The 26,260-nt window shown below is 44.3% G+C and overlaps 1 protein-coding gene across 1 annotated transcript in view; it reads left to right on the plus strand.

The window, feature by feature from the left end:
- COLEC12 (collectin subfamily member 12) overlaps window positions 1–26,260 on the plus strand; it is a 176,882-nt gene that overhangs the window by 126,126 nt on the left and 24,496 nt on the right. Inside the window, exon 3 of the mRNA XM_090039769.1 lies at window positions 16,969–17,091. Within this exon, the coding sequence (XP_089895895.1) occupies window positions 16,969–17,091 (123 nt within the window). The remainder of the gene's footprint in view (window positions 1–16,968; window positions 17,092–26,260) is intronic.

Here is a 26,260-nt window from a genome sequence, read left to right on the forward strand (position 1 = left end):
CGTACACATCTGTCTTCTGAGTTTGGACACTACACCTGCCAACATTACATAGACCAGTTTATGTCACGCTGGCCATTGAGAGGGCCCTTTGTATGGTTATAGATGGCTGGCTAGTCCTACAAGTGTGACCCCTTGAATGGCATGGAGAGGAGGTGGGTTTTAACTTCTAGTTAGATTATGATGTAATTTTGATTGACAAATACTTTCATGATCAGACTCTTGTAGGGTTATATACTTTTATCTTTCTGTTTTTAATATTAGTCGACGTTAAAATAAAGCCGAGTAAAGGACTAACGAAAAAGAATCTTAGAATTCCAAAGCAAAGATTCTCTAGAAGGGTCCTGAAATTTCATCTGTCCCTCTGAGGAGTCTTACAGTCTCCGCTCATAAATCTTACCCTAAGCAAATATATCTGGTGTCCAGTATCGTAACCAAAATAACTTCCAGATTTCTCAAAGACCTGATGGTACTTCTTGGTCTCTTTAAAGATAGTTCAAGAGCAATAAAGAATGCATTTCTTATTTCTTCTGCCTAAAAGCTTTGACATAAATCATCACCAAAATCACTACCATTTACTTAATATGGTTTAGAATTTTAGATTAAGAAAAAATTCTAAACATGAACCTCTTTTTTTTTTGTTTTTCTTCAATCTAGTTTACATTAAATTAGAGAACAAAAATTGGGTACATTGTCTCATCTTCTTATGATATAATATTAATCAGGCATTATTTTCATATTATATAATATATAAACATTACCAGGAACTCTAGAGATTCAGCTGCAGCTTCTGTTTCAGAATTTGAAGTCAAGGAAGTATAAATTATGAAAAGACATACCAGGCTGTTTGGACAAAGGCACTGCCACTGAAGGAGTGTTCATGTCTGCATATTTACAGCACTTTATTTAATTTTAATTGAATCTCAGTTACTTGGTCCACAGCTTCTCTCAAGAGACTGCATAATCTTGCAGATCTTGTTGTTAGGGATATTTCCTGCTTTTTAGTCTAAATTTGTTTTTGGTTACTTGATTTGAGAAAGACTTTTAGCTGGAAAGTTAGCCACCTGTTTTGCTGTCAGTAAGCACTTCCTTAATTCACATGCAGTTTTATCTTCTTTTCAGTTTTTTTGTTTTTCTCTCTTGGGTGCTTTAATTGCATTTTTTTATTTCCAGGGACGTGTACTCATTAAAGCATTTTTTGATGTTTTGTATTAACTGAGGGCAGTGCCATCTCCCCCACTACAGACTGTTACTTAAAAGCCTATTGTTTTCAACAATAGTTATTGGAGTTTTGTTCTAGGTTTAGCTTTGGCCACATCTTTTAATCTAATCTCAGGCCCTTCTGGAGTTTAATATCCTTACCACATTTCTATGGATTGACATTGTTCAATCTCTTTATCAGTGATTTGGACGACGGGGTGAAAAGCTCCCTGTTTAAATTTGCTGAGGATACCAAAATTTGGGGTGAGGTGAGCATGCTAGTAGGGAGGGAAAGACTGCAGCAAGACTTGGATAGGTTGCAGGAGTGGGCTAGCAAAAACAGGATGCGCTTCAATACTGACAAGTGCAGGGTGCTGCACTTGGGCAGTAGTAACCAGCAGCACACTTATAAGATGGGAAATGCACTTCTTGAAAGCACGGAAGCAGAAAGGGATCTTGGAGTCATTATTGACTCCAAGATGAACATGAGCTGACAATGCGAGGTCATGGCTGGCAGGGCTAACCGCACCTTGTCGTGCATCCCCAGGTGCATCTCAAGTAGAGCCAAGGAGGTGATCCTCCCCCTCTAGGCAACGCTGGTCAGGCCACAGCTGGAGTACTGTGTCCAGTTCTGTGCGCCCCTATAGCAGGGCACTAGGGTGCCTGCTACTGATAGTGGTAATATGGGCTCAGCTGCCAGTCACCAGGGCAGCACAGGTGCGGGTTGCCGGGGCAACCAGTCTGGTCAGCTGACCAGAAGGGGGCAGGGCCTGGCCTATATAATAACAGCAAGGCTGAGGCCAGCGGTCAGTTCCCCTCTGGCAGAACAGAGCTCTGTGGGCCTAGTAAGGAAGCCGGATGGCTTAAGCAGTGTTGGCATGGCAATACAGGATGGAGAGAACCCTGACCAGGAAAGGGGTCTGGGGGCCAGGTAAGGCTGAGGCTGCCTGAGCTCCAATTGCGAGGAGCCCCAATGGGGCGTAGGACCCAGGAAAGGTGTCTGGGGCCAGGTAAGGCTGAGGCTGCCTGAGCCCCAATTGCGAGGAGCCCCAGTGGGGCGTAGGACCCAGGAAAGGGGTCTGGGGCCAGGTAAGGCTGAGGCCGCCTGAGCCACGATTTGCGAGGAGCGCGAGCAAGGCCCCAGTGTGGGCGGGGAGTGTGAGGAGTGTGAGCAAGGCCCCAGTGTGGACGGGGAGTGCAAGAAGCGTGAGCAAGGCCCCAGTGCGGGTGGAGAGCGTGAGGCACAGGTCCCGGTTGGGGGCGAGAGCGCGGGAGACAGGTCCCGGTGCAACGAGGGCCGTGAGGGAAGCAAGGGGGCACCCATGAGGGTGACGGTACAAGGGCAAGGCCCCGGTGCGGGCTACGAGAGCCGGGCAGGGCCCCAGAGCGAGCAGCAGTATAGAGCGGGTGGCGGTGTAGAGGCCCCGGTGTGGACGACGATTTAGAGGCCAGCCCAGGGAGGGTGACCGTATCGAGGCAAGGCCCCAGTGCGAGCCACAAGAGCCTCACGAGACAGTCCCCAGTGCAGGCGAGAGCATGGGAGACAGGTCCCGGTGCGACGAGGGCCGTGAGGGAAGCGAGGGGGCACCCATGAGGGTGACGGTACAAGGGCAAGGCCCCAGTGCGGGCTACGAGAGCCCGGGAGACAGGCCCCAGTGCGGCAAGGGCCACGAGAGAAGCGAGGGGGCACCCGTGAGGGCGCAGGTGGGCAATTGGACAGAGCCTTGGTACAGCAAGGTAGGCACTGTGCCAAGGAGGGCAGGAAGGCAGCCTCCCTTTGATATTTACCAGCAAGACGCGGTGCGCGAGATAGAGGGTGCATTCAGGACCTGATTTGGCACGGTAGATTGGGGTGTTGGGGGTGGTCACGGCACCCCTAAGGGTGTCCTGCCACAACCCCACTTCAGGAGGGATGTGGACAACATTGAGAGGCTCCAGAGGAGGGCCACCCGAATGATCCAGGGACAGCAAGGCAGACCCTACAATGAGAGACTGCGGGACCTGAACCTGTTCAGCCTTCACAAGAGAAGGTTGAGAGGGGACCGGGTGACAGTCTATAAACTCACTAGGGGGGACCAGAAGGGTTTGGGAGAGACCTTGTTTCCCCTAGCGCCCCCTGGCATAACAAGGAATAACGGCCACAAGTTGTTGGAGAGTAGATTCAGACTAGACATCAGGAGGCGCTACTTCACAGTTAGGGCGGCTAGGATCTGGAACCAACTTCCAAGGGAAGTGGTGCTGGCTCCTACCCTGGGGGTCTTTAAGAGGAGGCTTGATGCCTACCTAGCTGGGATCATTTGAGCCCAGTTTTTTTCTCCTGCTCAGGCAGGGGCTCAGATTTGAAAATCTACAAGGTCCCTTCCGACCCTACTTCTATGATTCTATGACATTGTATTGTAACAAATTCACAATTTTCCTCAACATTTACCATGACAGTCCTACAGGTCTATTCGTAATATTTGGTAACATGCAGTTCATATGCTTGGCAGTCTTAGCATTGCCTGTATGGTGGTTGGGCCTTTGGGTACCCTTTTAATTAAGATACTTGGTGTTTAAGCACAGTAGGATATGGTTTGGTAATACTATATAATTAAATGGTTATGGCTGCTGAAATGTGTAATTAGGATTTTTGACGATTCATTCTGTATCTCTCCTTGTGGTAAACAAGAACAAAGCTAAAGTGAAAATGCTGGCTGGGTTACATAGATAAGTGAGAGATGATGATCCAGCTGAATAATGTTCAAGCTCTCCTTTTAAATGAAAAGGTTTCTATATATTCTGTATAATAGAAGATTGCTTAGGCTCAAAGCTTTCCAGAAGAAATAACTCTAGCCCTTTGAGTTGCTTTATTATGTCAGGTGTAGAATAATGGAGTCACAGAAATGGACCACAGTTATTAACAGACTAGGCCTTGCAAAGGAGAACTTTCTCTACCCGTGATGTGTGCAGGATTTAGGTTTCAAACCTGTGGTTGGGAAGTGAGGCTCCCAAATCCCTTCAAATTCCCTACATCCTTCTGACATTTCTAGCCATACTGCCTCCTGAGATGTGCCAAATGCTTTCAATTCTCATTATCTTCAGTGGAAGTTAAGAGTATACGTTGCTTCCACTATTACCAACTCTAAGCTTCCCTCACTAGGGTGGTCATTGGTCCTGTTTTATACCAGACCATCCTGTTTTTAAACCTTTGTCCCCTGTCCATTTTTGAATGAGGAACGGACTGCAAAAAGTCCTGGTTTTCAGTTCATTGGTGGAAATACATGTCAATCATTTGTCCTCACAATTCTGTTGGTTGTACTTAGTGGTAGGGTGGTGCACAATCCAGAGGAGCAGGGTTCCACACCAGCCAGTCAAGGAGGGAGGGAGGTGGCCTGTTTGTGGGAGCTTCACCCCTTGCTGCTGATTGGCCAGGGGGCCTAGTGGCCCCACCCCTCGCTAGTGATTGGCCAAGGAGACAGTGCCTTGCCCCTCACCCCTGGTTGACCGAGGGGGCCAATTGTCCTACCCCTCACCAAAGGGATATGTATTCTGGGGATACATCAGTGGCCACTCTACCCGTCCCAAATTCCCAAACAATTAAATTTGATTAAAAATCATGACATTCATTTTCAAAAAGTAAGAAAGACTCTTACTTGTTTCTGGTTTTGAGCCCTAAAGATTTACATTTTCAAGATGCTTTTTGCAACCAAAAGGCCAAAAATGTTCTGTTTCTTAACTTGAAAGATGAGATTCTAATATAATCCCTTGACTACATCTGTAAAGGGAAAAATCTAATATTATGAAACTCAAAATGAAATCACATGACTTGGCAGTAGTTATCTTTCAGAAATATCTCAGCTTACCTAGACCTTCACACATATAAAAGTGATTTTAATTTTTTTCATCATCTTATTTCCTGCAAAGTTATCATCACTATAACAGGGAAGTCAGATTTTCTAGATTCTGAATTAATCTGTATCTGTGAGATACTTTGAGGTTAGCTTGTTTATTTTTTTAAAGAGAAAGAGGTTGTCCTGCTGTATATACTTGACATCTAAAATAACTCTTTCCAACTATTATCTTGCTGCCATCTTTCATGATTTTCCACCTGGCATTGGAAAACTGGCATTCATTAGGTGATGTTATATCCACTGCTGCACTTTACATTTGAGCCATTTAATTGCTTCCTTGTAAACAACTAGAAACCCTTAGAAAATAAACCTATTTTGCATTAGCCTGCAGTTAACCAAATAAACAGCAACAAGACCAGTAATTTGCAGAGTGAAGCATAGAATATGTGTTCATTACTCCCCATTCAAATATCCGCAGACCAACCAATTTACTTTGACAATACCATCCTAGGTGGGGTTACTGGTGCTGCTACCTGATATTAAGGGAAACAGATCTGTCAGTGATTTGGGAAAAAACTGGGAATATGTAGGCGAAGATAATGAGCCAGTGAGGGAGGAAACCTATGCTGAAATCCATGCTTGAGTGGGCAGAAGAGATCTGCAGATGCAAGAGTATACTCCCCACTAAAGCCTGGAATGGAAATCACCATTCTCCTACTGAGATAAAGAAATCTAGAAAGCCCACTGGCAAAATGTGCATCTTGTTCCCTTAGTCCTATCTATGCATAAGTTAGGAGGCCTGTGAAAAAATAATTTGTGGTCATATCATTCTAAAATGTTTCATAATGCATATGCACAACAGGAGGCAAATTAAGGTTGGACAGGCAACCTTAATTCTGGCATTTCCTAACTTGAATGTTCTATCCTGCAACCTTAATAGTGTCTTTTGACCTGACTTTTTGTGTAAGTTATATAAAAACTGAAGGGCCAAGTTCTATAAAAAAAAAAAAATCTCACTGTGTTGTGCTTTATTCCATGAGTACTGAAATCAGCACAATGAATCATGTTGTAAAGAACTGCTTAGCTTGAATATGTTAGCAAAATCTGGCCCTAAGTTAGGGTACTTAATACCCTAGCTCACGGATGGCCACAAGTGGCATGGACAGCCTCTGCGTGTGGCACATGGGAAATTGGGGAGGGGACAGGAACCACACTGGCAGATAGGGCAGAGAGCAGAGCAGCAGATCAGGCAAGAAGCCCAGGGCAGAAAGCAAACCAGTATATCAGACAGGGAAAGGTGATTTGAGTAGCACTTGGGAGAATGTAGAGCTCATTTGTGGAGCATCTGCCAGAAAGGCTGGCCCCATTGTTCTACCCTGTGGGTCTCATGGTATCATTGATGGGCAACTTCAATCCCAGCTGTAGATTTTATAATGCAGGATCAACTCTTAAATATAAAAGAACATGTATATCTTAAAATCTGAAAAAAAAATCAACCTGATTTTTGTAACAAATAAACTTTAGAAAAAGAAATCAGCCATTTATTTTAAAGTTTTATGGACTTGTTGCTTTCTGTGGTATGGTACTTTTTGGAATTTGTCATAATCATAGGTTTTGCTATTTATAACCAAACCATTCACATGGGATTACAGGAATTCTTACCATGAATCAATAGGTAAATAATCTGTAAAGACCACATGAAAAAGAAGTTGCAAATTGCAATTCAAACTTTGTGGTTTGCTGGATTAAAAATCTCCAGTCTTTATGGATGTTTATCCCTGGTTGAACTCTGAACATGCTAATACAAAATGCTGATTTTATTTCCAGAATAACTTCAGCAGCTTCAGTTATTATTTACTGGGATCCCAGTTTTCATGTTTGAACACCTAATCTTGTCCCTTTGATGTTGAAGTCAATACTTAGGCAGCCAGGTTCTCACTTTAGGTGCCTTGTGTGTCAATTCAAACACCCAAATTCATGTCTGAGGCTAAGGACAGACATTCAAAAACCCTGAGTTTGAATTGATTCAATCTTTGCAGGTTAGTCTAACCTGCAAAGCTTGAACCAATCTGGAGGTAGATACTGTAGACATTCCCTTTTCATTCCAGAAATGCAGGCACATGCCTGCAGTGGCTCAGGCTAGAAGCTGGGGGTTGCTAGAGCAGCCCTCCCTTCCCTTCTACAGTGCTGAGCTGAGGGGCATGTGACCAGGCTCCAGCAGGACACTCTGATTAGGGAGGCGTGCCCCCCCCTTTGTTGATAACAGAACATTTATCAGCTCTGTCATCCGCATTTAGCACCCCATCAGAAAATAAAGCATCTCTCATTAGTTCAAGCTCTTCTTAAACAGCTTTTTCCAAGGAAGAAATGGAGGGACATTACCAGCTGACCTGTTGATTAGCTCCAAAAAGCCCTAAGCAGACACTGTCTTGTCTGCCTTTGTCCTGTCTGCCTTACACAGAAACCTCTTGGCATTAGCTAGCATACCACATACTGGCTACAGTCCATGCCCTGGGAGAGAGGAGGGGGGGATTCCTGGTTGAGCAGTGAGCAGTGCCGGTGGGGGGGTGTGAGCAGTGGGGACAGGGGAAGCCAGGCAGATGCTGCTGTGCCTGCAAGTCTCTGCTAGAGCTCCAACAAGGGAGCAGAAGGGAGGGGCCAGCTCAGCTCTCTGGAACAGAGAGGCCAGCCCAGCCCAGAGAGCATGCCAGAATGCTGGGGACTCTGGTTTAACTAAAACCAGGAAATAGCTACATTTAAGCCTCAGAGTCTGAAATTGCCTCTTTTGCCACACACACATATACAGTGTTTAATGTTATTAATATAAAAGTATTGTTATAATTGATTAACAACAGTCTTTTAGTTTTTAACATTAAAGCATCATGACTTTGTTTGTCAAGTGCAAAACTGATTCATAGTTTCATAGTTAGGAGGGTTGGAAGGGACCTGAGCAGATCATCAAGTCTGACCCCCTACCACAGGCAGGAAAGAACGCAGGGGTCAGACGACACCGGCAAGGTGTCTATCTAGCCTCCTATTAAAGACCCCCAGGGTAGAAGCGAGGACCACTTCCCTTGGAAATTGGTTCCAGATCCTAGCCGCCCTGACTGTGAAGAAGTGCCTCCTGATATCCAGCCTGAATCTGCTCTCTGTCAGCTTATGGCCATTGTTTCTTGTTACTCCTGGTAGTGCTTGGGGGAACAGGGACTCTCCCATAGCTTGCTGGTCTCCCTTGGCCAGTTTATAGATGGCCACCAGATCCCCTCTCAGCCTCCTCAGGTAGAGGCTGAACAGGTTCAGATCCTGTAGCCTATCATCATAAGACCTGCCCTGCTGCCCCCTGATCATGAGAGTGGCCCTCCTCTGGACCCTCTCCATGTTGTCCACATCCCTCCTGAAGTGTGGCACCCAGAACTGGATGCAGTACTCCAACTGACTAGTGTCGTATAGAGGGGAAGGATCACCTCCTTGGACCTGCTTGTGATGCAACTGTGGATGCATGGCAAGGTGCACTTAGCCTTTCTGACTGCATCCACACATTGGCAGCCCATGTTCATCTTTGAGTCAATAATGACTCCAAGATCCTTTTCTGCCTCTGTGCTGGTGAGATGGGAGTTCCCCAGCCTGTAGGTATGCTGCTGGTTCTTCCTCCCCAGGTGCTGTACCTTGCACTTTTCAGTGTTGAAACCCATCCTATTCTCATCCGCCCACCTCTGTAACCTGTCCAGATCTGATTGCAGCTTGTCCCTCCCCTCTAGCATGCCCACCTCCCCCCACATCTTAGTGTTGTCTGTGAATTTGAACAAGGTGCTATTCACCCTTGTCCAAGTCGCTGATGAAGATGTTGAACAGCGCGGGCCTGAGGACCGAGCCCTGCGGAACCCCACTGCCCACATCCTTCCAGGTCGAAAAAGACCCATCTACCACCACTCTGATTACAGCCCTCCAGCCAATTGGTGATTCATCTGACCATGTAGGGGTCAACACCACAGTCATTTAATTTTTTAATGAGAACGGGGTGAGAGACAGTGTCAAAGGCTTTTCTAAAGTCCAGAAAAACTATGTCCACCGCAACACCTGCGTCCAAGGATTTGGTGACCTGATCATAGAAGGCCACCAGGTTGGTTTGACAGGACCTGCTGCCTCTGATGAACCCATGTTGGGTGCCCCTAAGCATACACTCCCCTGCTGGTCCCTTGCAGCTGTGCTCCTGGATAATTTTCTCAAAAAGCTTCCCCAGGACCAATGTAAGATTAACAGGCCTATAGTTTCCTGGGTCCTCCTCCCTTTTTTTGAAAATGGGGACCACATTAGTCCTCTTCCAGTCCTCTGGCACCTTGCCAGAGCCCCATCAGTGCTCGTAAAGCTGTCTCAGGGGACCCACAATGACCTCTGCTAATTCTCTTAGCACTCTGGGGTGGAGATCATCAGTACCTGCTGATTTGCACATGTCCAGTCCTATCAGGAGGTCCCTGACTAGGTCCATTCCAACCCTGGGCCTGGCTGCACCTCCCCTGGGACTGTCAGGGATCATGATGGGGGGGATGACCTGTTCCCTGCTCAGAAAAATGGAGGCAAAGAAGTTGTTAAATAAGTTAGCTTTGACATCTGGTGTGACCACCAGACTTCCTAGTGTGTCCTGCAGAGGCCCTACGTTACCTGGAACCTTCTTTTTACCTTCCATGTATTTAAAAAAGGACTTCTTATTTGTCCTTGATTGGACTGCTAGTCCCAGTTCCAGCTTTGCCTTACCCTTCCTAACAGCCCCCCTGCAAACCCAAGCAACGGCTGTGTAGTCCTCCCTGGTGATGGCCCCTCCCTTCCATTGGGTGTACACCTCCTTTTTAGCCTTGAGATGTTCCTGGATGCTTTTTGTTAGCCAAGGGGACTTTTGAGCACTCTTGCTCCCTTTGACCCTTATTTGAGCTTGGAGGATCATCTCCTTAAGGAATGACCCCTCTTCTTGGACTCTCAACTCCCCTCCTCTCTGGGACCTCAGTCTCTCCCCAACTAATCTCCTTACCTCATTGAAATTTGCCCTCCTGAAGTCCAGGGTTACTGTCTTGCTGCAGGCTTTTGCCGCCCTATGCTGGCTGGTCAATTCCAGTAGGTGATGATCACTGTAGCCCAGGTGATGAAGCACCCGCTGTCCTCTCAACCGGGTCATTACCTATGGCCAGGACCAGGTCTAACAAGGCATTTCCCCTGGTGGGACTGTGCACCTCCTGGATTAGATGGAGGTCCTGTAACATGGCTAGGAACCTACGTGAGTGGTCAGACCTGGCTGACTACTCTTCCCAGCAAATGTCTGGATAGTTTAGGTCCCCCATGCTGATCACATCTATTGACCTAACTGCCTATGTGAGCTGACCTGAAAATTCCCGGTCAAGTTCTTCTCCCTGGTTGGGTGGTCTGTAGTAGACGCCCACCATTAAGTCCCTTCCCCCCCCCCGGCCCCCTTGTAATCTGACCCAGAGCACTTCAGTCTGCCCCTCCTCTGACCAAGTGCTGCTCGTTGAGGATGTGAATTGCTCTTTGACGTAAAGCACCACACCTCCACCTTTCCTCCCTATTCTATCCTTCCTGTACAGCCTATAGCCCTTGATGTTTGCTGTCCAGTCATGCGTTGGATCCCACCACATTTCGGTGAGCCCCACCATGTCTGGGTTTGCATTAGCTATCAGGAGGGCAAGTTTCTCCTGCTTGTTCCCTATTCTCAAACTTCAGTTCTCCAGTTTAGGTAGATAGCACAGTTATTTGCCTAAAGTTACACAGTGGCAGTTGATGAGATTTTCACAAGTACTTAGATATCTCACTCTCTTTATATCTTGAAATTAAACATCAAGACATTTTGAAAAATACCACCAGCTCCCTATTTGCAAATTTATATAACCAAATATTCAAAATTTAGTCTTGGTCTACTTATTCTATGGAAATCACTTGTCCTATTCAGCCCAAAAAATTAGACTACTAATTCAGGTGGCCAAGTATGGATTTTGGTGCACAATTATAGACAACTGGATTTGATAATGTTAGCAACAGCTGCTATATCATTTTGAGCCTGTAAACTAGGTTTAAAGCCTTCCTTTGAACTTCAAGAGATGCTATCCCTCTAAAGTGAATCAAACTGGAAAGGCAGAAGACAAGGCAGAGTATCACCTTAGGTTACGTGTACGTGTTACTGCATGTATGTTCATGGAGTTTAGATTGGGCAAAAATGTCCAACCCATCTCACTTAGTTTACCCACACTGCAGACCTTACACTTAGATTGACCTAACTAGGGTTCAATTAGAAGGTGAACTACAGCTAACCCATGCCTGATCTAACCCAAATGTGTGTACACATTCAAAGCACAGCCCTGGGGCTGAGACAGCCCACCTGCTGTCCTCAGTCCTAGGGTTGTGCTTTTTCAACCCTCCCCCCTCACCCTCCAACTGTGTTATCTTTAGCCCTTCAATCCCTCACCTCTGGCTGATGCCTCCCCTGCAGACTCACCAACCTCCCCTGGCCCTGCATACCCCCCCACCCCAATCCTGCCAAACCTACCCCTGGACCTGCCAACCACCCACCACAGACCCACTAACCCCCTGATCCCACCCTGACTTGGATCTGGCCGCTGGCACTAGCAAATGTCTGCACATTTGGGGCTCAGTATATAATCATGCAGCATGATTGTAGATTGAGTCCTGGGAACATCTGCACATGGCCTTAGAGACTAACTGGTTCAGAGAGCCTCTGAGCCAGTTAGTGTCTGAGGCACCATCCTGCCCTGTCTCCTGCGTGACTTCAGACTAATATGGAAATCTCTATACATACTGGAAAGGGACTCTTCTAACTAGTATACATATCTGGCTTTCTGCATTTTGTTTCTTTTAAGATTTCATTATTGTAACACTCCGTTGTTGTTATTGTTGTTATAGTGATGCAGGGAACCTTGTGGCTTTGCAACAACTCACTTTTATGAGGCTACCTAAGATCCTGAAGCAAGGGCCAAGAAAAGAGTTCAAAAGAAAATATTTCAAGAGAATTATTCAGGCTGTTAGGCTCAGGCTTTCTAAGGCACGGTTCTTGAAACTGCATATGTTTGAGGAGTCTGGCATCTCATAGGGTATCTACTCAATGGCAAAGGGCAAAAGCATATAGCTTCTTTAGTGAAAAACCTGCTTATCTGCAGCACGAAAGAAACCTGCAGATGGATACCCCCTGCATGAGACCAAAGTCCCCAGTCATTGGAATGTAAGACTAGAAAAAACAAATACTACAAAGACCAGTAACAGGGGGCGATCTCTTGCATATTTTTTGTGACCATCTTAGTTCACAGAGAAGGGGGTCCCCAAAACATGTGAGCCAGCAGGGTCCCTTTGTACTGAGTAGCTATCTGTTTGCCCAGATGTCTTCCCAACCGTGAGACAGAAAAAACAGAGCTCTTATAAAAATAAGTTGGGGAAAAGAAAAGTGTGTCAAGTGAAACAAGGCACATTGTGTCCCATCTGATATTTATTAAATGTTGATCAAGTCAGCAATGAGAAATGCACATCATCCGGAAGTGACCTTGGCTCTCTGGGATTTGAAGTTAGTGACAAATGTCTGGGAGTAGCAGATCAACATTAAAACCATGTGTACAGAATGCATAGTGGAGTATGCTGTGCTATGCAGAACAATAACAAATAAAGGAACCTGGGCTAAGCCCAGTTCTGTGGTGTTTACATCTATTCTGTTACTGGAACTGATGCAGGGTATTTTCCTATGGAGTTAATTAAAGTTCTCCAAATAAGTGGTGATATACCTAACAGGATAACACTGATCAAGAGAATCTTACAGTCTTTATACTCAGACCTCAGTCAGGCAAAAATGCTAGTGCAAGTTTTGTCTCATTAAAGACCAAATACAGGGTTTTTTTAGTATGTGAATTTGTTCTTCCAAGGAAAAGGTTTCTGATGGTATCTAGTTTATGCTGAGCTGCAGTGTTTTACAAATTCTGGATCCACATTGCCTCGTCTTCTGATAGATTGACGTGGTCATGTTTCCATTCCCTATCTAATTAGGATTTTAGTAAAGTGAATTTGAACTCTTCAGCCTTCCAGAGAAATATTGTATTAATATCTATTCACTCACCCAAGACATGTCCAGGTTTCCAACATCTTTGGTCATCTGCATTTAATTGGTATGAAAGCCAGCCAGAATCAGGAACTAATACAGGTGTTCCTAACCTATCATAAAATCCACAGGACAGAAGCGGTTAAAATGATACAGCTGTAATACATTGTCAATCCAAATTCTCAACTGTGCCCACTTCTAAGGGAAAAAAACATTGTTACAGCTCCCTGAATTCTTTATCCCAGCCCTGGCCCTAGTACAGATAAATCAATTTAGGGTATTTGAGACTACAAGTCTGATGCAATTTTAAGCTGGCATGCACAGAGAACCAGCATGCAGTATAACCCAGGGCTCAAATGTATATTACTCAATAAAATCATGTTAGTCTTTTTGGCTGCTTTCATATATATTGTATGTTATTAGTACTGACAGCACTGAATTGCTAAAAAAAAAAAAAAAAAAAGGGTCTGTCTCAAGTTGGGATGTTATTTTATGAAACCCATTGAAAGTGAAAATTCCACAAAGCCAACATGTTTTTTATTGATGTGGAGAAGAGTACAAAAGACAGGAAATAAGTGGTTTGCAAAATATTGGTGTATATATACAATGCTAAATGATGAATTGTATTACATTCAGGGAGGATTGCAGCTCTTTATGTGGCCCAGAAAATCATATTAAGTTCAGTGACAAAAAGAAAATCACAATGTGGACATGAGCAACTTTAATATAGGATTTTAATATGGATGAAGCATTTCAACATAAGGTGCTATCAGACATATATTTCTGCCTCCTCTTATGCTTTGTATATCTGTAATCTATTAGCTTTTCTAATTATGGACTTGTTACTCCTTCCACTGATTCCAATAGGAACAGAATCCTGCTTTCTGTTACCTGGAGAATGGAACGAGGAAGCTGACTGTGGTGTTCTGAGTACTTTGAACTTGAATGAATTTCAGTGGATGGTGAGGTGTTTGGAAGATTATAAAATGGGGTCCTAAATTATAAACCCCTCCAAGGAGGAGCCTGTTATTTCAAGCTTATCTCAAAGAGCATTTTTACATGTGCTCCAGGAGTAGGGGAGAGGGGAGGGAGCTTTAATTAGAGTACCTGGAACATCTCATGTGTTAGCATCCCTGCAAATGGTGGTGGGGGTGCTTTAAAGCTCATTTGACGAGCTTTAGATAAAGCGCCACTGCCACCATTTTGAAGTGCGGGAATGCTGACACACGAGACACAGAGGCTGGCTGGAATGCGGTTATTACCATGCTCCAGCAGATTGAGTCTGCTCTGATGCACTATAATTACAGCGCATCAGAGCAGCCTCCTGGCTCATGCATAGGCAGCCAAAAGTGCCACTGAGCCTATTTTGATCCTTCTGCCACATGCTTAGAAACAGCAGAAAAGTTCAAAATATCTATGGTCACTCTTAAAAAACTACTAAATCAGCTAAAACTGCCCCCCAGATAGCTTTGGAAAACTAGGCACACACTTTTTGTGTGCCTAAATCATGCAGAGTTCCCTTTCTTACCCTCTAGGATTGTGGACAAGCAGGAAAGAGAAGCCATGCACATTAGAACTCAAGTGTAGAGTCTGTTCTGCTTGATAATGAGCTTTTTGCCTCTTTAAATCTGTCTGAGAGCCCACCAAAAAAAGAAGGGATGGGTGAATAGCCCATTTCAAAAAGAAGTTCTCTTTGTCAGCCCTTTTCCCTTTTCCACCATCAGAGGACATAAAGAGCCCTTTCCCCCTGGAACTTCTATCCTTACAGCTTATATCAGTGATTCTTAACCAGGATGCTGCAACACCTTCTGGTGCCTTGAGATCCTTTCAGAGGTGCGACAGAATGTGATGCAATGTTATCACTGTTAGGTTTAAAAACATGATTCACAAGATAAACCCATGGCTGCTTGCAAATGTAAAAAAATAAAAAGGGTTTATTTTAAGTAATAAAAAAAGCAGTGCATTACTTCAACCCGGCTCCTCAGTGTCTGAATAGACTGGGCACTTCAGCGGGGCTTTTTGGCACTTTTAGCTAAAGGTGATTCAATCAGCTATTAAATAAAAGCACCAAAAAATTAAAACCCCTCTTTAAAGCACTTTAGGTTTAAGAAACTGTTAATTGGCTTGGTTTAATATGCTGTTTCCATCAGTAAATGTAGCTGAAGCTGCCTGTGCATTTCTCTGAAGGACTACATAGTGTAGAACAGGGGTAGGCAACCTCCAGCCCGGGTGCCAGAGCATGGCACACCAAGGCATTTTGCTTGGCACGCATGCCTCGGGGCAGATGGCAAGGGAGGATCCAGGGCTTCACTGACAGAACAACTGAGCCCCTTGCAGCTCCCCTACCATCTGGCCCAGAATGCCAACATCTAACAAGTTGAGGTTGCAGGTGTTTTTGTAGTGTTTTTGGCACTCTGCCCAAAAACGTTGCTGACCCCTTGTGTAGAAGGTCACCGTTGGAGGAAAGTAAAGTCAACTGTGGGTGAATCCTCACAGGCAATATAATTTACTCATAAAGAGTTACCAAGCAAGTTTCATTAGATAGGTAATTTGGTATGTACAATTTATTAAAGCTTAAAGCTCTCTTGCGGACGATTATTTTAAGATATTATGTTGCCATAGCGATGAGCTACGGTGATGTAGCTCGTCTCTATGGCAGTGTAGCTTTGGCGTCACAGTTTGTGCCCACTGATGCTATGTCACCGTAGCGACGAGCTACGGCAATGTAACATCTCATGTAGACACCTACAGAGAGCTATATTCATTACCCTTGAATTACTCTCATCCGAGTGAGGGATGAATGTCGCCTATTCATTCCAACATGGTCTTTATATTTTTGTGCTTTTATGTTTCTGTTCCTCTTGCATTTTGTAGTAGTCTAAGCAAAGTTTGCAGAGTTTAAGAGCTACTCCCTGTGTTTGTTTACAGATGAATGACTGCTGGGGCCCAAAATGGGTTGGTATTGGTATATTTTCTAAAAAACACAGCTAGTAAAGTTTTGTCTTCTCTGATAAACTAGAGGCTTCTTTTTTGATGTTTTGGGGTTTTTTGGGTTTGTCTTTAGAGAGATTTACCAGCATGGCTATACTGGTATAATTAAATAAGTTAGAACTTCCTGGGTAGGCACTCTTATTCCAGAATAAGAATGTTCTGTTCTTGTTCTGTTTCTAAACACACAGACTATTATGGCAGAGCAGCTAATGTTGAGCAGAGCTTTGCTCCCCTGGTAAATTGTTCATGTGTCCATTTCCCAACTGAAGAAAGACAATTTTATTCTGATATAACTGTATGAGAAGAGTTATGTTCAGAAAGTGTCCATGTAAGCAAGCCATACATCTCATGAACCTTATTCTACTCAGTGCCAACACAATGGCTAATATTTCCCTTGTAAGTGTGTGTAAAGTAAAATTCTCCTTTTCGACATTTATAATAGTCAAGTTTTGTATTCTGCCTCTGCTTGAGTGTGTATCACCAACTCCTGACAATGCAGGCAAGCTGACTCAGAGGGAATATTGCCATAAATATTTTCTACTTAAGTGTACCTTATTCTCATGAGCATATTCTGTTAATATAACTGAGTTTTGGAAGCTACATTGTGTTTTCCAGTTAAGTTGCATCTAGTAATCTTTGAAACCTTAAATTGAGCATATCACTGAAGCGAGAATGTAAAAAATTACCATGTATTAATTAGCTTGTCCAGGATAGACATATGTTAACAGTTATAATCTGTTTATGTAAACGTCATTCTTTGGTCATTTACAGAGATCTAGACAAAGAAACCAGAAGATAAAAGCTGAAAATTGTTCTTTGCCTCTGTTCTAAAATTCCCATCTTCTTTTACAGGCATTCAGGAGGGGACTCAGTGTACCAAATGTAAAAATAATTGGGCACTGAAGTTTTCCATCATATTACTATATATTTTGTGCGCCCTGCTAACAATTACAGTGGCTATTCTGGGATACAAAGGTATGTACCATATCTATCTCAGCATTTCACTTTCAGACAGGGACCCAACAAAATCTGTGCATGCTAGAAAGAGATGAAGGGACTGTATTTTATTATCCCCTGTGGGTTCATTACAATGTAAAATCTGTCTGTCGGCATGACTTATTGCATGCTTGGCATCATTTGTACCAGAAAAATCTGAAGTCTCTCTTTTAAATAATTTTAAAATTTTGAATTAGGTTATAAAATTAAGAGAGATTTTTTTAAAGGAATAGAATTGTATTATGGGGTGTCAATATGTATGGGTATTAATTGGGAGACCTAATGAGCTATACAAATCCCCTGGCCTCACAAAGAAAATCCTTACCTGTAGACTCACATGTCTGTTTGGAACAGTATCGACTTCATTGGGCTACGTGAGGGTCTGCCCATACAGAACATCTGATGTGCTGGGAGGGCCAGGACCCTCATGAATCATAGAGAATCATTGGGAAAATGGGGCAGGAAGGAACTTCCAGAGGTTATCTAGTCCAACCCCCTGCTTGAGGCAGGATCATCCCTACCCAAACCATCCTATACAAATCCATTGCCTAACCTATTAGCAAGATGATGTAACCAACTCTGACACAACCACAAGACATAGCTCCCTGATCTGCCACAGGTAAAGCAAGGTGACCATGATTGCCAATGCTCTGCTGCTGCAAAGGCTGTTAAACTATGCTTGAGAAATATGCAAGAAAGAGGGTCATGGCTCCCACTGCAGAAGAAACCTCTCACAGGTTTTATCCCACACCCTGACTGTGGGATAAAATTCTTTCCTGATCCAAAATATAGTGATCAGTCTGATCCTGAGCAGAGAAACAAGACCCTTTAGCCAAGAACTTCGGGGTTTAAGTCCCAGGAGGCGCACTGGCACACCCCAGTTAAAATCCCCAGCCTTTGCTGCAGCTAACACCCAATGCTTCTGAGGAAGGTTTAAAAAAACTATAGTGAGACTTATAATAGGAGCCCAGTTGTATTATTGTTTGAATGATTTGGAAGAGGGGCTGAAGGGTGAGGTGCCAATATTGAATTACATACAGTTATTTTGACTGGCCAGGCCTTACGCTAATTTTAAAATCTGTGAGGAAATTCCAAAGAATTTAACAATGAGAATTTAGACAACATGATGACAGAGGAAATTCCATGCAAATGAGAACAAGAAAATGTATATTGGATGGAATGGCTTGAACCTCTCATGTCCACTGATTACTTTAATTTAGCAGTAGTCATTCTAGCATTGTAGTCAACAGATCAGTTCAGATACTGGCTCATACTGCAGTACCAATCAAAATAAGCAAACAAGATACTAGTCTGCTTAAGAAATGAATACTGAAATTTTTATACTGGGACTGCAGGAATGGTTACAATAGCGATTCTCAACTAGGCTGCTGTGAGATCCTCTTAAGGGTGTTACAGGGTGCTGTACAGTATTAATACTATTAGGTAACCTAACACCTCTCACAATTCACGTGATAAACCAAAAGATTTCAAGTGAGTCACAGTGTTAAAAACATTCTGACTTGGTGTGGTCTTTCTGGCCACGGCTACACATGCTATTAATATGCAGCAATAAACTCCAATGTATATTGTGCAAGAATTTATTGCTCCCAAGCATACTGTCTGAATGTGCACCCAAGACCACAGCATGTTGAGCTGAGTTGGAATGGCCCTGGCTGGTAGCGGGTTCAGGGAGTCAGCCTGCTGGGGCTACTCCAACCTGCTCGATGTGCTGCAGAGGGTCTGGCTGGGGCACATGGGTGCTCAGTATGGGGTTAGCTGGTAAGGCAGCCCCCAGACTGAAGCACCCTCATGCCCCAGCCAGCCTGGTGTATTGCTCTATATGGAAAAAAATGCAGCAGGATATTTGTATTTACAAGTAGTAACCTATGGCAGAACTAATTGTTTTCCTGAAGCCTAATAGGGCTGCACATGTAGATGTGGAGACTTTACTGCAGAGCTAATTAGGCAGCTCCACAGTAAACATCTTGTGTAGATGCGCTCTCTGAGTTCTTTACAACAGAAGATTTGCTCTATTATTTTTATATAGTCCAGAAAAAAATGAAAGCTTAGAGCTTATATTTTCCAAGGGGTGCCTTGAGTCTAAAAAGGTTGAGAATCATTGGTCTACACTGTAGTCACAATAGAGACTGCAACCTAGGGTAGATGCATTTGAACTAACTTTAGACTAGGTAACTCAGGTACTTATAGTAATGGCACTACGGCAGCACAGAGCTCAGTGAGAGCTATAAAACCTGTTCAGAAGCCACTTGGGTGGCTTTGCCCACACTGAGTTCCCCATTGCCATTGTTTATAACAGCCATATTCTGGAATGTCTGTGGTGCTTTTTTTGGATTTTTTTTCCTAAAAAGGAAATAAAGGAAATAGAAAAATGATAGAAAAGGGCAACAAACATGATGAAGAGACTTGGGGAAAATTTTGAATGGGAAGAAAATGAAACAGAAAAAAAATTATAATTTGGAAGGGAAATTTATTAAGCAAAGATGCAACAAAAATATGAATGATAAACAAATTTGGGTGCTCTTGTTTACCTTTTTAATTAAAATACAAGAACAAGGAGGTGGTTAGTAAATAAAAATCCAACATATAACTGGTAACATTTACTTGTGAACAACTTGCCCAGTACATTGTCACAATATATTGAGGCACATAATTTAGTAGGATTCACAGTACAAGAGATCTACTAGAAAACTATAAGTAACTTTAGTTTAACTTATTCTAAAGATCTAAAGTAGGGGTGGACAGTTATTTAGGCTGGAGGGCCACTTAGGGAGTTTTGGTGAGCTGTTGTGGGCTTGAGGGTAGGGATGCAGTTGAGCCTATCTGGCCCTGGGGCCCATCCACCCTGCACCCACCTCCAGAGACAATGGATGGATCAGGCAGGTGTGTAGTGTCTCCATGGAAACTCGCCCAGGACCACCGTCGGCAGTGCATGCTCAGACAGGCAGATGGGATGGGGCCACGGGTGGGCAGGGAGTGATGTCCAGGAGCAGAATGGGCAGAAAGGGCTGGGATTCTGGGGCAGTGATGGCACAGGGCTGGGGCCCAGCACAGAGCCCCAATCCACCCACCACACATCCCCTCCCGCAGAACCAGCACCCATCGAAGGGATATGTGGGGAGTGGATTGCAGCTCTGCCCTGGCTCTGGCCTTGGCCCTGCGCTGCCCCACATTGCACCTGGTTTGTGCCAGGGCTGCTCGCAGCTTGGCAGCACAGGGCACCTTTATGGATCATGACTGGATTAGGCCTCTCCATGCTGCTGCGCCATACTGCTCCATGACTATGCTGTGAGGACTATGGAGTGGGGCTGTCCACATGTTCCTGCACTGAGGCAGGGGGAGCTGGGCTGGGTGACAGGTGTGTGCTCCATTGTCCTCCCAGGTCGGCCTGGTCACAATCCATCAGGGCTACCCCACACTGCCAGGCCACAAGCAGCCACAATGTGAACCAGGTGCGGTATGGGCAGCATGTGGATCTGGGGCCAGGGCCAGGGGCTGAGGCAAAGCCATTATCCACACCCCACACATTCCTGCAATGGGCACTACTTCCAGAGGCAGGAATGTGCAAGGAGCAGATCAGGCCCCGGCTCTGCACTGTTACCACCTCATGATCCCAATCCTGGCCCTGCCTGCCCATCCCATTCCCAGACACCACTCTCTGTTTACCCACCCATGGCCTCATCCGATCCACACAGCCAAGCGTGCCTTGCCTGCAGAGTCCTGCACCAGTCTCCTTGGAGACCCCACCTGCCTACCTACTCCATACCCCCAGTGGTGGGTGCAGGGCATACAGGCTAAGGTGCCCAGGCAGCAGGGCCTGGTCCAGTGGCATTGGCAGCAGCAGCAGGGCACACACCTGTTTCTGGGTGGCAGCAGGGGCTTCCAGGAAGTCGAGTGTGGCTGCCCCCAACCTACCACCTAGCCCTGTGAACTATAGTTCCTGACATGCCCAAGAGCTATGTGTCAGGACAGGGTGGTCTGCACCAGGCAGCACCTCCATGCCCGGGGGTAGCAGGACCAGCCACACACACCACATCCCAGGCTGCCTCCTACACCAGGGCCAGGTAGGGTCAAGGGACCTGCAGTGGGCCAGATAGAATCACACCGTGGGCCAGATTTTGCCAACACCTGGCCTATAGATTTCCCTCCTGTCCCTGACCCCCACATTAGATTTCATAGACATTAGGGCTGGAAGGGACCTCGCAAAATCATTGAGTCCAGCCCCTCACCCAAAGGGCAGGAAGTCAGCTGGGGTTATAGGATCCCAGCAAGATAAGCATCCAATTTGCTCTTGAAGGTGTTCAATGTAGGTGATTGAACCACCTCCGGTGGCAGGCTGTTCCAGACCTTGGGGGCTCGGACAGTAAAGAAATTCTTCCTTATGTCCAGCCTGAAATGGTTTTGTAGTAGTTTATGACCATTTGACCTCGTCATCCCTTGGGGCGCTCTGGTGAACAAACATTCCCCCAGAAACTGGTGGTCACCCCGATAAACTTATAGGTGGCCATCAGATCACCCCTGAGCCTCCACATTTCCAGGCTAAAGAGCCCCATGGCTCTCAGTCTGTTGTCGTAAGGTCTGTTTTCCTGACCTCTGATTACCAAGTTTATAAATGCATCAGTGTCTGAATCAAATATGGGTAATGATACTGTGAAAGAAAGTATCACATCCCACCACCCCTCACTAGACCTTGTGCAATTCTTCTTTAAATAACATCTGTTACGATTAAGGTGAGGTGAAACAGCTCCTCAATTTCAAATTTTTCCTGAAGAGAGATATGAACATTTTTCCATACATTGACTTTTGTCTTCCTTGATGTCATAGGTACAACTTGGACAGTACCAATTAAAATCTGTTGATCCTTAAGAAGGTTTGGGAACTTTCCCATTTAGATCTCTTGAAGATCCTGTGAAATAATATTTTTAAAATGATGGTATTCCCCATAGGATGAACAAATTATTTCTTTTCCCACATGCTTTCCCAGAATTTGGTCATTATGAAAATCAATTTATTGATTAATTCCAGGAAGCCAAGTCTGGCCACCCCAACCCTACCACCCATTTTGTTAGTTCCTGCACTCTTTGTTGATAAGAGACAATTATATCTAGCAACAAGACCAAATAGAAAGATGCCACTTTAGTGTTTTTGCAAAAAGGGAATTCATTCATTTTCATATTCCAGAGTGATAAATTTAGCAGGGAATGAATTGTACTTGGTTGAGTAATACTCTGAGCACAGGGGTAGCAACCAAGCCATTTTGGGACCCTCCTTAAAGTAAGGACATTCAGATTGAGGTTGAGGAAAAAAGTCTTTACCTTCTTGATGAAGGGCAGCTCAGACCATTTCATGGGCAAGTCAACAATGAATTTCACCAAATTAACTTATTTGATAGATGTGCCATCCACGGATGTGAAGCCATTATGTTACCATAAAGGAAAGAATTCAGTTAGGGAATTCCAAATCCAGTTAAAATCTTTAAAAATTTACAATTTGGGCATCTGGATATTGATTTTGGCCAGCTGTGACACAATATTCCTGGGCATTGGTTACAGCTTCCAATTCAGTGTTTTGAGCTGAGTGTGGAAGACAGGATCAAAATATTTCAGCAGATAATTAAAAAATGCCAAATTGGGTATACCTTTTCCTTCCTCATAAAATCTGGGCTATTCACAAAAATGCTTAGGTGCTGATTTGTATCAGTAGTCTTGAAGACAAGGTAAAAAAGTATTTTCAGTTTATTTTGAATTTCCAGTTGGATGCTTGTGAGGAATTCTGTCAAACTGTAAAGCAATGACAGTTGGTAGCAATGATGGATTTTTGTCAGAGATTACCATAATTGATCTGCCTAAGAATCCACTGGGTAAGCCTAGCACTAGAAACATGGCCATCCTTGACGCTGTCTAACAACAAGTACTTAATTGGAGTGTGGTGTTTATGGATCACAATTGGATTTGGGCCAGTTAGATGAACCCAGTGCTAAATTGCCCAAGAGCAAGCAAGCATGGACAATATTTACTTGAATACAAGATGTGGTTTTTTCCCTGCAGTTGACATGGGGGAAAAAAGCACTTCATCTTATAATCACATAAAAGAAAGTCTTACTAAATACATTGTCTATCATTAAACTGCTGCCAAAGGCAGCATGTGCTTAGCAATGGAAACCAGCTATGAAGTTGATGCAGCCAACACTGAGCATGACTAAAAAACACATGGCCCACATTGGGCAAACATGCTGATGGGAACCTACCACGATAATAGGTTAGTGTAGCTCATCTGAATAAGACATATGGTAGTGTCCATTAAGTGCAGCCTCTCTCACTGCTGACTCTTTTTCAAGTCATGGTGAGCAATGTCACTGCATACAGTTCACCCAGAAGCCCTCTGTTGGCCCCCCTTTCAGCCTATGGCACATATGATTATTATAGCTCTACCCCCATGAGGTGAAGCCAGGCCAGGTTACATGGAGTCTTGTCTGCATATACATTTTTGGAGCATCCCAGGACTTGTGACGAGAACACCCAGTTCTAGGTATGAGTGGGAGATAATTAACAAATGGATCCTTTATGGGGGTATCTGAAGCACACACCCACACTGAGCAGTGGTGAGCTATGGGGTTACCATGTCTTTAACTCTTCTGGGGCCCAGCCCTATGAACCATGTGGTGAATCATAAGCCTTTGGTTTTGGACTAATATCATGCATAGTTTGTGCGACATAACTAGGTGATAAAGTGCTGCTCAAAAGTATGTCTATGGAGTACCTGTGCTAGAACTTGCAGCAGTTTTGAAACAGGTAGTATGTATTGATTCTGAATGAACTAAGTACATGGATATTATATGTTTAATTTAATTATTAAAGGAGATGTCAATCCCTTCTCCTGCCATTGGCAGGTTATTTGATTAGCAAGGCCAAGGACCAATCTAAATTTCCCTCAAAAAACATATCCCAATAGGTTAGACAGGTAAGGTAATTTGTGTAGGGCAAAAACATGCTCACATTCCAAATTGCCTAAAACACATTGTAGGGACTTAGACAAGCATCTCTTTCTCTGTTTCTTGGTAAATGTCTCAATTTTGATTGGAATTTCATGTGCCCATGGTCATTGTTCAGGATGAGGATGATTTAGCATTGAAACTGTGACCCCAGCATCCAATAAAAAGCAACTTGGGTGCCCCCCCACCCACATCAACACTTGGATTCTACATTCTTTATTACCAGAGATGCATGGTAATGGAAGCCAGAAAACAACTTGATGGGGGCTGTTGGCATCATAGGGAAATTACAACAGTTGTTTTTTCAAATTACATACCAGGTAAACCAGATCATACCTTCATGCAGACAGTTCTGTGTCTGCCTCCTCCCCTCCCAGCCTCTTATGGTGCAGAGATCAGTAAAGCAGAAGCAGAGCTGAAAAGAGAAGTTGAATTGCAAGAAACTGTAGAAGTTGCAACCTCCTTAAATTGAAGCAGATGGTTGACCTTCTCCATCAGGTCCTTGAGAGATGTAAGCATCTAGTTAATTAAGGGGATGAAGAAGTTAGAGCCGGTGTTGGAGCGAAGCAAAACTAAAAGGTTTGTCAGGACACCAGAGCTTTCACAGACTGTAATCTTCCCACTCCATAAAGGATCCATGTGCCAATTATGTGCTCATCCCCCAAGGGAAGAAATTGTTGGTTAGTCAGTCATCCTTTGAGGAAATCTGCACTGACTTGGGGTTGTGAAGGTTCCCAATCTGAGAGAGTGTTGCTAAAAGTGATCCCTGCCTCCTGTTTGGGGAGCTGAATTTATCATAGCCACAGGTTTAGTTTACCCTTATTTTTGCCTTCAGGAAATTCTGATACTCCTGTGTAAAGAAAATATTCATTTAGTCCACAATGTCATCCCCTTCACTATGGGAGTTTACATGGAGGCTGACCTATCCTTTAATAAAAGACTGAGCATTAGCAACTAAAACCTCAATAAAAGCTAGATAATTAACAGGTTCTTTCTATCCTGCAACCTGCCAGGCTGCAGCAAGACAGCTGAGATACTCATTGGCTGGCTTATCAGCATGCTGAGTGGTCCTTGAAAGCAATACAAAATAGAAGTTAGTTTGTTGATAACACTGGAAACAATTTCCAGTTTGCATCTCCTTGGGAATAGATCCATGAACCCAGTAGAAGAATATTCAGCAAAACAAGTAATTTGTCCTGATCTGTGAAACTTAAAGCAATCAACATTTTCATTAAGATTCTCCCAATATTGAGTCAAAAGTCTAGGAGGTTGAATAGTTTGACTACACGAGTCAATAGTCTTCACATCAGCCACACAGACAAACTGAGTGCTTTCTGAGTCTGTGTCAGAGGTTTCATCAGTTTCCTCTGTCCCTTCATGAGTAAATAAAGAGCCATTGTGATGGTGAGTGGCCATTTCAGAGGGAACCGATGGGTTATGAGAAACTTTAATGTAATTTTTCAACCATACAGAGGTGGAAACATCATTAGAAGGTGATTCAGCAAGGCTAACTCAGTGAATGACTGGGATTGCTGAATGGGTGATGTGTTATTAGAAAAAGGTACCTGAGGTATAGTTGGACCCGCCTGGACTTTTTCCATCTCTTCATTTCCTCATACATAAGGAAGTAAGGAATCTGAAACTGGTTAGAGGTCAGAGGGAACCGTATCAGTTACTGCCTGTTCCACCTATGCAGGGGGCATATCTACACGTGCAATTAATTCAACTGAATAAACTCCCAAGCAGTTTGTGCTGGAGTGAATTGCTTCTGGGTGCCACATTCACACATGTACCCAGGAGTGCAGCGTGTTGAGCCAGGTCAGAACAGCCCCAGCTGGCAGGGGATCCAGGGGGTGGAGGTCAGCTTGCCAGCGTGGGGTGCTCCGACCCAGCTCAACATGTTGTGGAAGGTCTGGCTGGGGCATGAGGGTGCTCCAGTGTGGGGCTAGCTGGCAGGGAGCCCTCGCACTGGAGCACCCTCATGCCCCAGCCTGACCCATCAGCATCTGCATGAGCAGAGTACAACACTAAACCTATCAAGGCTAAAAATTTACAATCCAGAGTTATACCAACTTACTGTTATTATTCTTAGATTATAGGAAGTGGTGCTTACTAATTAAAATTGTGCAGGATTTGTCT

This window comes from Crocodylus siamensis, chromosome 3 (genome assembly GCF_052110815.1).
Source record: "Crocodylus siamensis isolate JL-2025a chromosome 3, ASM5211081v1, whole genome shotgun sequence".
In the NCBI taxonomy this organism is placed as follows: Eukaryota; Metazoa; Chordata; order Crocodylia; family Crocodylidae; genus Crocodylus; species Crocodylus siamensis.